Source organism: Vespa velutina, chromosome 3 (assembly GCF_912470025.1).
Source record: "Vespa velutina chromosome 3, iVesVel2.1, whole genome shotgun sequence".
In the NCBI taxonomy this organism is placed as follows: domain Eukaryota; kingdom Metazoa; phylum Arthropoda; class Insecta; order Hymenoptera; family Vespidae; genus Vespa; species Vespa velutina.
The window spans coordinates 9,434,767-9,447,501 of record NC_062190.1 but is presented as its reverse complement, the minus strand read 5'-3'; the positions used below and the strand labels follow the sequence as shown (position 1 = coordinate 9,447,501).

The following is a 12,735-nucleotide window of genomic DNA, read 5'->3' as shown; positions in this document are numbered from 1 at the left end:
GAGAGAAATATTATAACGATCCGTCGATCGAACAGGATCGACGGGATTCCATCGTCTTCTAATCGTCTAATGACTGTATTCCCGAAGACAAATCGTGCGAATAAAGATGCGCCAAGAAATAGCTATATTTATCGCTCGGGAATAAATTACTCGTCGAGTTATGCAAAATACGTAAGATATCTCTCTCTCTCTCTCTCTCTGTGTGTATATGTGTGTGTGTGTGTGTGGTGTATTCGAATTTACGATCGACTAGAAAATATGATATTTCTCGCGTGTGCTCGCGACTCTCATTCTTTCATCCTCCTCCTCCTATCTTTATTTCTTTATTTCTTTATTTCTTTATTTATTTCTTCTTTTTCTTTTTTTCTTTCTTTCTTTCTTTCTTTCTTTCTTTCTTTCTATCTTTCTCTTTGAGCAAAGAGTGGGGATAAACGTAAGGCCGTGTTTGATTGTACGATACCGCTTAAGGTATTGTAACGCGAACTGGTCTTAAATCGGAGAACGCCCGGTCATTTTAGCATACATGTAAATCCGCACCGCACGGCTGGTAGTTCGGGATAGGAAGGGACGGACGGTGGTGCGTGTTCCGCGTGATCCACCACCTTCGTTCAAATCCGAATATGGCGCGTTGCCCACGTGGGCAAACCTTTCCGATCTCCCTATGGACCTCGTCTTATATTCTAATGAATGCGGATATCACCGTACTCAAGAACGTAACGAGCATCCCCGTGCAAACCAAAACAGATATACACAAACAGAAACACGTACGTAATACCCGCAAAACGTATCTGTAAAGAAGATGATACCAATGTATATCGTATATTTATCGATCGAATGAAAAAATTTCAAAGATGTCTGTGTTAACTCGTTCGATTCTTCTTTTTCTTTTTCTTCTCTTTTCTTTTCTCTCTCTCTCCTTTTTTTTTTTTTTTTTTTTTTTTTTTTTTTACTTTTTTTCTTTCTTCAAATTTATTACATACAAATATCGAAATAGAATTCGATCGTTACGATCAAAACATTTTACAATATCTACGTATTTAATATTATTTCCAAGGTCTGTTTAACGAGGAAAAGAAAGGAAGAAGAAAGAACAAAAAACAAAAAAAAAAAAAAAAAAAGAAAAAAGAAAAGAAAGAAAATCAAACAAGTTCGGGTAATAGATATTTTCTGATCGTTTGTAATTGTTAAGATGTGATATAGTCGAAGTTATATAAACGACGGAAGAATTCCTTTGGAAATTTTCACAGCTAAAAGGCGGCTAAAATGTGTAAAGAGTTTCCGCGCGTCTCACGTGATGAACTCGCCTCGTTTATCACCCCAGTACCGATAAATCAGTACACGCGGAACGCTTTGCGGTTCCCCATCGTGTTAGAACGGTTCATAAGCGAGCACGCCCGAAGTTCCCTGGGGTGCGATTATCTTCGCATGTACCGGGTGTACATTATCTCAGCTCGCCCTCGCGACGACGTATAAATATACCTACCTACCAACTCCATACTCTTCTCCACGAATAGAAAGAGAGAGAGAGAGAGAGAGAGGGAGAGAGAGAGAGAGAGAAAGGGAGAAACACGAATGGAGAAAGAAAACGTATAGGAGAGTATCGTAGTATCACAAAATATAGGGATTGTTGAAAACATTCCCTACGATGTTGGGTGTTATCGAGGGTTGAACGAGTGAGCACCCTTGTAGTATATTCTTGGGAGAGTGGGTGTGGTCAGATAGTGTTTATAAACTGGATTAGGGGAATATCATCGTTGTACGCATATCCATTTGTGTTGAGGGTGTGTCATAAAAGACCTTCTCAATTTTGGGCTTTCGACAGTCTCTCTTCCCGTCGGACACCCTTCATTCTTATCCTATTAATTTCTATTGTTCCTTCTCTCTTTGATCATGAACTAAATATGATATATCAAAGGTAAAATATCAAATCACCTTTCGTTTCTTACAAATGAATTATCTCGATTAATATATAAAGTTATCGAATATATTTATCAATAAATTAGATCATTCAATGGTTTATAGTATACGTTAAAATCGACATAATACATTAACTCGACGTATGTCTCTGTATATCTCTATTTTTCTCTTTTTCTCTCTCTTTGTGTGTATCTGTGTGTGTGTGTGTGTGTAACTTGGAAAAGATCTTAATAAAAAATGACTTCCTTCACTTTCGAAACGAATTAGTTTTATCTGAAGTGCGAAGAATTCGTTCATCGTTCGCATCCCATCTCTTTGCTTTGGTTCCGCGTCGTTCAGTAGAACATTGGTCTTTGCCCTGGAAAAAGTGAGTCTGAGAGTCTGAGAGACGAACGAGAACGATGTAGGCACGACGTTGAAAGGAAGAAAAGGGAATGGGAAGGGAAAAAGAAGGGAATAGAATGGAAGGGATGGGAAGGATTGGGAAGGGATGGGATGGGAAGGGAAGAGAAGGATAAAAAGAAGGGAAGAGAGGAAGAGATAGATGCACGCAAAGTTGCATGCGAGTCGAGAGAGGCGGCGGTGGGCGTGGTTAATATTAAGTCACGCCTACTGTTTCCCCTCAGACACGGTATTGTGGTAGGGTAACGAAACATGTGATTGGTCGGTGACCGGTTCATAAGCTCGGCCTCGTATTAATTATTCTAAATAAGTCGTCGGCCCTGTGCCCGGCTGATTATAGAGTTTGCAGTGCCATAAATAGAACCCGTTTACAAATCGCGTTCGGGGAATAATGATCGGTCCTCTCTCTCTCTCTCTCTCTCTCTCTCTCTCTCTCTCTTTTTCTCTTTCCTTCTCTCTTTCTTTCCCCTACTCCCTCTCCTCCTTTTGACAAGACAGAAAAAAAGTAATCGATCCACGTAGGAGCCAAAGACTTATCGACGACTTATCTTCTCTTCCCACAAACGTCCTTTTTATCTTTTTCAAAGTGCTGCCTACGTTTCTCTCAACTCTACCGGTTCACTGATATTCGGTGTCCACTCTAACGAATCTCTTGGTTACTTGTATCAAGTAGAACTTTCGACTGCCGCCGAGGTTGTTTATGACACGAGCTTTCTACGGGTCGTGTATCTTGACAAAAGGAGAAAGATGAACCACGATATATATATATATATATATATATAGAGAGAGAGAGAGAGAGAGAGAGAAAGAGCACTGATTGATTCTTGACGTTTAAGATGGACGACTTCATTCGATAAATACTTTTTGCCTACCAATCTTCTCCTTTTTTTTCATTTTCTCATTCTTTTTCACTCTCTTTTTCTTCTCTCTCTCTCTCTCTCTCTCTCTCTCTCCTTCATCTCTCTGTCTTCTTTACTTTTACTATCAAAATTTGTTGTTATATATACTATATGCTGTACGATTTCGCGAAATATTTTTTCATTATTTCTTTTTTTTTTTTTCTTTTCTTTTCTTAACTCGCCGAACACGATGTAAACAAGATAGATGGTTATTCGACGAAATGAAAATGAGTTTCTCGTAAAATCCCTTCTTTATTTTCTAATCTCATTTTAAATGGGCGGACAAAATGGTTCTCGTTATTGTCTCTCGCATATATATATATATATATATATATATATATATATATATACGTAAATAGATATATGAATGCCTATTGTGCGAAAGAGATAATACCTATATCTCTTCCCTTCCCTCTTTCTTTCCCTCCTATCCCCCTTATCGTCCCGTTTAGAATGACTAACGTTCCAATTGGATAGTGGCAACCGAACATGGTCGTGGTGTATCACGATATATTGATAGATAGATACATTACTCTTATTTATAGCGGCTATCTCTATTATTGTTTTTAACATGAATTCGCGCCGGCATTGGTTCTAACGATCGCTTTGTGCTCGGTATAAGTAACTAGAGATACACGTTAAAGCTGGTACAATCTCTTAGGTAAAGGTAGATACCGTGGTCATTAATAAAACTGAGCATCTCTCTCTCTCTCTCTCTCTCTCTCTCTCTCTATCTCTCCTCGTTCTTTTTCTTAGCGCTCGTAACGCCACGGCTCTTAAAACAGACTCCGATAATTCGCTTAGTTTACGGTAGGCCAAGTTCGAGACTCGACGCTGAATCGTTATTATTTATTATCCAATAAAACTTCCATAAATCGTATTATGAGGTAAAAAAGAATTTCTCGGTTTAAAAAAATATTATACTACTACTTTACCTATAATATTATTTCCATGCATATAAATATAAATATAAATATAAATATAAATATAAATATAAATATATATATATATATACTATTTTTTAAATTTGTCAGATAAATAAGAGAAGAAATTTCGGTGGGAGTTAAAAAGCTCTTCGTATATTTCTACCTTGAAACGTCGTCTCTGTAAAATGCTATTAAAACTTAAATGCGACTTTCTTTATTTTCTTTCTTTTTTTTTTTTTTATCTCTTTTCTCTCTCTCCCTCTCTCTCTCTCTCTCTCTCTCTCTCTCTCTTTTTTACACACACATACTCATACCATATTGACTGCACGCTCGTTAACGTTTATAGAAACGAAATGGGCTCACGATCTTAACCTGAATGTCGTCCCTGTGGCCTTAAAATCGTTTAATTTCTCGCTTCTCTTCTTTGTCGATTTAAATTCCACGCAAGAAAGACTAACTGTCTATCTCTCTCTTTTTCTCTTTCTCTCTCTCTCTCTCTCTCTCTCTCTCTTTCTCTTTCTTTCTCGTGGAGATAGTTCGAACTCTTTCAAGATAATTACCACGTAGTGCTCGTGTATATACATACGTATACAATCTCCTGTTACGATCTGATCCGATATAATTAGATAAAACGTTTAACGCGCGTTAATGGGATGGGGCAAAGACAAATCGCCTTTTACGAGCTGCCACGAGGGAATTGCTCGAGGAATCGCGTCCGTGCGCGCGCGCGCGCACGCGCCTTCCCCCTCATCCCTGCCCTCCCCTTTTCCAGCTCACCCTCGCGATCTCACCTATCACCTCGGATCTCTCACGATTTGATTTAAGTGCCTTCGTTACGGATAATCGCTTAAGAAAACGTCAATTTTTCATTTAAATAATGCCTCAACTTTTCTTACTTTCTGCCTATTTATTTGTTTACACAGATACACGTTCAGTCTTCCTTTTCTTTTTTTTCTTCCTTTCCTTTTTTTTTTCTATTGTCCAATCGATTATTATTATTATTATTATTATTATTATTATTATTATTATTGCTATTGTTATTGTTATTGTTATAATTTTCGAGTAAATATTTTTCTATTTTTATTTCTTTTTTTTCTTTTTTTTTTTTATCACCCCTCAGGCAATCAAATTTTCGTTAATTATATTACGTAATAAAGTTATCTGGATTGTTAGAAAAATTGTAAAATTTATTTCTCAATTTAAATCACGATTGACGTTGATGATGATCCTTTTTTTTTTTTTTATCATTTTCATCGAAATTACAGGCATAACGGCATAATTATTGTAACATTACGACGACTTTACATTATCAGATATCATTTACATTTCATCGCGTGTTACTGACAAAAATCTATGAAAATTATTTGCTTTCTCGTTAAATAATTTTAAATAGGTAAAGGTATCTAACGTTTAAGCATTTTATACTTAGGTATATATAAATATGGTGACAAAAAATAATGCTTTTGCCAATCCGTTTATATGTTAAATGGTTAATATACGTGATCGTATATTACAAAAGAGAAAATTGTTAGACGAATTGTTGATCGTGAATATTTTATGATCGTATATTTATTCGTACATTTATTCGAGTCATATTGATTATTAGATAGTGTACGTAGTTATAAGTGGGTATCAACAAATTTCTAAATTGAGTTATACGAGTTGTAATTGAAATCGATTAGAGAGAAAGATAGGAAGAGAGAGAGAGAGAGGGAGAGAGAGAGAGACAGAGAGAGAAAGAGAAAGAGAAAGAGAAAGAGAAAGAGAGATAGAGAGTGATCGTTTAGGAGTAGACAAGGATATCGATAACTTTGTTGGATAATATATTCGTTTCTTAAAACGTTTTCTCAAAGTGATCCTTAAAAGGGTGGAGAGAGAGAGAGAGAGAGAGAGAGAGAGAGAGAGAGAGAGAGAGAGGGAATATATCCGACGGTGTTCGTGCAAATTTTCTTAGGATGCGATTCTCGACGTTCACCTTGGACGATTGTATCCACGAGGAACGAGAAAAGTAGAGGGGGAAGGAAGAAAGAGATGGAGAGTGAATGAGAGAGAGAGAGAGAGAGAGAGAGAGAGAGTGAGAAAGAAGACGAAGAGAAAATCGAAGAAGGAAGAAAGGAGAAGCCGGCGGACTTGAAGAAATGAATTAGCCGGCTGGATCTGGTCAGACAACGCCGTCACAGTGGGGAGGAACAAAAATATGGAGTAGTGGTCGTGTTAAATGTGGTAGGGGTAACTTGTAGGCGTGGCTATGACGGGGAGGGGCAAGAATGTGGGCGAGACTTTAACCGTGCTTTATAGTGGGGATAGTTAAACTCTTTTGGAGGGGGAGAATTGGATTTTCTCGTCGCATTGGCGCAGAATATTCCACGTTTCTTCCTAACGTTCTATCCCTCTCTCTCTCTCTCTATCTATCTATCTCTGTCTGTATCTCTCTCTCTCTCTCTCTCTCTCTCTCTCTCTATCTCTCGTTCTTTCTTTCTCTAATTAATTCAAAAAACTACGGCGGAGGAGGGCTCGAAATTAATCAAATAAAAAGAATAAAAAGAAAGAGGAGGAGGAAGAAGACGAAGAATTAAAATAAAGAAAAAGAAAAATAAACAAAATGTGTTAAAAATATAGACGAACCAATTAACTTCTTTTTTCTATCCTAACAAAGACTCTAATATCGTTCGCATAAGTTTTCATGCATGAAATAGACTGTTATATACGTACATATATATATATATATATATATATATGTGTAATCACTTGGAAGAAAAGAAGAGACATGATCGCTATCGATCTATCACGGCTATCAAGGCGAATACTATCGATTCGTTCCATGCGAAGAATATATTTTAATCGACGTCGATCGTCTCGTTCCTATCGAAAGATTTATAACGCAAGTTTAAAAGAGAAAGAGAGAAAGAGAGAGAGAGAGAGAGAGAGAGAGAGAGAGAGAGAGAGAAAGAGATAGACAGATAGATAGACGGATAGATAGATAGATAGATAGAAAAAGAGGGTATATGGGTTAGGGTGATTTTCCGGACGTGTCCCCTACTACCCGTGCCATTGGTAGTAATGGTGGGGGAAAGACGAAAGAGACCTCGTGGTAGGGTGATCCGCTCGCTAGTGGGCGGAGTTTACGAGCAGAGAGTTAATAGAGATACAATCGAGGGTGTCTAGTGCACTGCACTCGGAGCTCTCGCGTAGGAGGAGTGAACAGGGGTGTTGGGGGGAGAGAAAGGGACGCGGTAAGTAGGGACTCAGAGTCCCCTAGTTTAGACATCACTGAGCGACGGATGGACAGCCAGTCAGACCCGTCACAGCACTCGCTAAGAGTACTCGGAAACCTCGGGAAAAGCTTCCATCTAAGAGTCGCGTTCTCTTTCCTTTGGACTCGATCCAGGTTTGATTTGGAACGAGAGAGAGAGAGAGAGAGAGAAAGAGAGAGAGAGAGAAAAAGAGTGGGAGGGAGACGGAAAGAAAGAGAGAGAGACAGAGAGAGAGAAAGAGAGAGAGAGAGAGAGAGAGAGAGAGAGAGACAAAGGCAGAAAGAGAGATAGAGAAAGAGAAGAGATAGTATGAATATCTGGAAGATTAAAATAAGTAATGAGAGTAATACTACTAGTTAAATTGTTTCGAATAATTTATACGATGATGGTCTCTCGAAGATTACTATCATCCAAACGACACTGTGACGTTTTTTGAAAACGAAAAAAGGAATTATAGAGATAGAGATAGAGATAGTAAGATTAAGAGAGAAAGGGAGAGAGAGAGAGAGAGAGAGAGAGAGAGAGAGAGGAGAGAGAGTGTGTAGTCAGGAGGACGGACAGTGACAAGAAGAGTGTTACACCAGTGTCCGCGAAGTGAAACTAGCTTGACATTTCGAAGATACATAAACCACGAGGAGACATTCTTATGGATACGAAAAGTTGAAGATCTTCATTGACATAGATTCTACGGTGTAAGTGAAAGAGGAGAAAAAGTATTTGAGATAATTGAATTCGGTGATTTATAAGAGAAGTTGGAAAATTGCATTGATACTCGTTGAAAAGATGAGCGTTGCTCTCGTTACCATGGATCCGGCATACAGTCTCCGATTGGGGATTGGTTCTCCTCCTCCTCATCATCATCATCATCTTCTTCATCATCATCATCATCATCATCGGGTTAGATCGCCCGATCACGTGGGTCAGCCTCGTCAGGAAGATCATCTTCATCATCATCATCATCATCATCATCATCGTCATCATCATCATCATCATCCTGGTCAGGAGGACACAGATACGCCATTGAGATTTAGCGTCGTTAATATTTTACGGCCAGATTTTGGTAGAGAAGCGATACTCAGTACGAAGGGTACGAAACAAAATGGTTTGCCATTACCGAGACATCACAGTCCACTTCCGCTTCCAAGAGATCTCAGTTTGGGCTCCTCGGTGAATAGTAATAACAATAGGCTATCACCCCAATCACCGAATTCGATCGTGAATCGTGAGAGAGACAATTTCCCGTCGCATTGCGGATTGAGCAGAAGCGGAAGCGTCGAGAGTCTTGCGAGTAATAGAAGTTCTGTGACAGGTAGCTCTGTCACAGGTAGCACGCCGTCCCTGAGCTCAGCGTCTTCTACTATAGGAAGCGGGGAATCGGTGAGCGGCGAAAACACGACCAGCAACGCCACCAATATAAATAACCTTCCACAAAATGGTACCAATGGTCAAAGCCTTTGGCCCGCTTGGGTTTATTGCACTAGATATTCCGACAGGCCCTCTTCCGGTGAGTCGACGTTACTTCTTTATTCCTTCCTTCATTCGTGATTAAATCTAAAGATGGAAATCAAAGAAAATCAAATCTATAATCAATGGAACAAAACGAGTCGCATTAATAATAATAATAATAATAATAATAATAATAATAATAATAATAATAATAATAAAAATAATAATAAAAATAATAATAATAATAACAATAATAATAACGACGTTAAACGTAATGATCGGTGATCGAAGGATACTATAAATATTCCATTAACGAATTGCACTGTACCTTGTCATTTTCTTTAAACGAAGTCATTCTATTCCACGATAGGTCGTAGTAACACAGTTTCTATCTAATTCTAAGTTTTCTAACGTTTTTCTTTTTAGGACGGACGGGTTGACGTCCGATACCATCTGCCTTTGTTCGCAGAACTTAATTGTCTAGAACCTATATCCTCGATCTACTCTCTCTCTCTCTCTCTCTCTGTCTCTATCTTTCTTTCTCTCTCTTTACGATCACCGGCTGACCCACATATATGCACTCTTGCACCTCCGCCACCTTTACCACGTTTAGCAACCTCTCGATCTTCGCACCGGGGTGGTCCCGAGCTTTCACGATCCGATAAACGTGTTTACTAATTACAGCCTCCTATCGGCTTGTATTTCTGCACGAGCTTGATCGTATTTCCTTTAATTAGGTAAATGTTAAACATATAGAAAGAGAGAGAAAGAGAGAGATACGGATAATAGAAAGAGATAAAAAGGTAGATAAAGAAATTAGATTTTCAATTGTAAAAATGTTCTAATCGCTTAGTAGGTAGTTACTTTAATGGTCACGATGGTAAATAAATCTTTTCGATGCGTACATACATACGGTCAAGATCGAGCAAGGCGCGAATGTAAATCGTTGATAAATATCGAGCATCGATGCCCCGTCGCGATTAATTATTTATTCCACGAGCGTGCGGATTAATTCGATACGCTGCTAATGAACGCGATGGCGTGTACGAATGGCGTATATCACGAGTCCACTTTTTTAATCGTTCTTGACGCCGTGGAATTTATACGTTTTATCAGTCTTTCTTTCGTTCTTTCTTTCTTTCCTTCTTTCTTGCTTTCTTTTTTTCTCTGATATATATATTTATATATTATATATATATATATATATATATATATATATATATATGTACATACATATACTTATATATTATTTATATGACTCATTTCTTCGAAAGTAAATTCCATGTTGCTTAGAATTCCGGATTCGAGGTATCTATCTAGGTACTTACATAATTTCGAAATCTTGCACCGACTTATAAATATTCATCGAAGACTATGTTCACGATTGACGAAGAAATACATGAGAACAGTACGTGTTAACGATCAAAGAGAGAGAGAGAGAGAGAGAGAGAGAGAGAGAGAGAGAGAGAGAGAGGAAAGAGAAATAGATAGAGAAAATATTTTTGTGGCTACCAATTCGTTTTTTTTCTTTTTTTTTTTTCCCTTCATTTCTTTCTGTTTCTTTTTTCAGACAAATCCTTCTTCGGTACCATCCTTCGATCTCAAAAAAAAAAAAGAAAAAAAAAAAAATACACCGAGTTGTAATGTTCCATGGGAATAAATTATAACGGGTCGTATTGAAATATCTCATTTGTTTACGATGTTTTGATTCCTTCAGAGAAAGAATAATAACTTCATTCGCTAATAAGAAATCAATTCTTCTTTCTTTCTTTCTTTCTTCCTTTTTATTTTTATTTTTCATTACATTGGCGTTGGTTGTTTTTTTTTTTTTTTTTTTTGTTTCTTTTTTTCAGGACCACGAACCAGACGAGTTAAGCGTTCGCAAAATAGCGGAAAAAGCGGCACGCCCGAGGAGAAGCGACCTAGAACGGCATTCAGTGCGGAACAGTTGGCCAGGCTGAAGCGAGAATTCGCTGAGAATCGATACTTGACGGAGATACGAAGGCAACAGCTCTCAAGGGATCTTGGACTGAACGAGGCACAGATCAAGATCTGGTTCCAAAATAAGAGGGCGAAGATCAAGAAGGCGAGCGGACAGAAGAATCCATTGGCCCTTCAGCTGATGGCCCAAGGACTTTACAATCACTCGACCGTGCCGGTAGACGAGGACGGCGAGGAGATCGTCACGGCACGAAATCATTCGCAGTAAAATTTATCCCTGAAATATAATAGGAGATCGGTGTATAAATAAAATATAAAAAATTAAGATCGACCAGAGAGAGAGAGAGAGAGAGAGAGAGAGAGAGAGAGAGAGAGAGAGAAATTTTAGCTTTATGATACCTATATATATATATATATATATATATATATATATATATCGTCGATTATCATATATAATAAACATATAAATCAATTATTATATATAATAAATATATAAATCGATATATATATATATATATATATATATATCGTCGACTTTTATATATAATAAATATATCTTTAAGTATCTCTTAATTCGACATTCTTTTGAAAATGTAGTAATTAGAATTTTGAAAAGAGGAAAGTAAATGAATGAGAGGGAGAGAACGAATTTAAGTGGATACTTAAATCATTGTACAAACAAATCGAAACGTTTTAAATTATTTATTATCTCGTTTGTAAATAAATGTAAATATATTAAATAACCGGTAGTGATAGCTCGTGTTGTGCATATGTAAGATATCGAAATAAATTTTAATCGCGATACGCCGCGAGCCATCCAGCTGAGTGAATGTATATATACGTACGTATGTATGTATATATGTATATATATATATATATATATATATGTATATATACGTACATACATACGTACGTATAGATATCTTTTAAATGAATAAGAAATGATCTCACCTTGTATATTCCTCATAGACTTACGTTACCTTGTTACGTTACGTGTAACCGCGTAGATTTAGAATGAAATTTTATCTAATGTCAAATACAAACTCTAACATTATTCTCGATCGTTCCGCTAACGATCAATGTAATCAATGTGTTGTAAACTTCGCTATCACGATTGTCACAGATTTAAAACAATTTAAACGATTCTATTGTATTTCTACGTCTATTACGTTAATACAATACAATACAATACAATACAATACAATATTACATTCTTACATTTACATTTGACTTTAATCATAATAATGGCTAATTAAATAAAAGAGTGAAAGATCATTGCAAAAGAAAGGTGTATTTATTTGAAGTCGTAAAAAAATAAAGAAAAAAACTATCCTTGCGGATGCATATCTTAATCGAATGGTGGCGCGGGGGTGTGGGCGGCGGGCGGGCGAGGGAGGTAGGGAGGGGGGTCGGGGAGAAAGAGAGAGGGACCATTCTGTAATACCGTAATTAAAATAAAGTTACACACGGGGAGACATTAGGGTTGTTCTTCTAATTGATCCTAAATTAACGAGTCACCCAATGTATTTGGAGAGAACAGTAACGATAATAACTGGAACGTGTCGGCGATGACACTCGATAGGGACTAGTTTAGAAACGTGTTTTGCGTAGATAGCAGGAGCGATGGACACGAGATAACAGATATATGTATGTACTTGTTAAACGATGCCATATTACACAGCTCGAACGGATTTACGAGCATCCCTTCTTTTTTTTATCTTTTTTTTTCTCTCTATCTCTCTCTCTTTCTATCTATCTATCTGTCTCTCTTCCATTTTCCTTCTTTTTTTTGTCTGCTTTTTCTTTTTTTCTTCTTCTTTTCGGTCCACATCAAACCCGTGCTCGTCGTCTTCGTCGTCGTCGTCGTCGTCGTCGTCGTCGTCGTCGTCGCGACAATCTTCGTTTCACGAAACGTGGAACTCGGTGAGTTATTACCCTTAATGCTACCCC

General features: G+C 37.5%; 1 protein-coding gene across 1 annotated transcript; it reads left to right on the top strand.

Annotated features, from left to right (window-relative positions):
* The first annotated feature begins 7,311 nt into the window (after positions 1-7,311).
* Positions 7,312-11,139, top strand: LOC124947816 (segmentation polarity homeobox protein engrailed-like). Its single transcript, XM_047490475.1, has 2 exons — positions 7,312-8,902; positions 10,698-11,139. The coding sequence occupies exons 1-2, from the start codon at positions 8,182-8,184 to the stop codon at positions 11,051-11,053; spliced, it is 1,077 nt and encodes a 358-aa protein (XP_047346431.1). The 5' UTR covers positions 7,312-8,181; the 3' UTR covers positions 11,054-11,139.
* Positions 11,140-12,735: the final 1,596 nt, after the last annotated feature.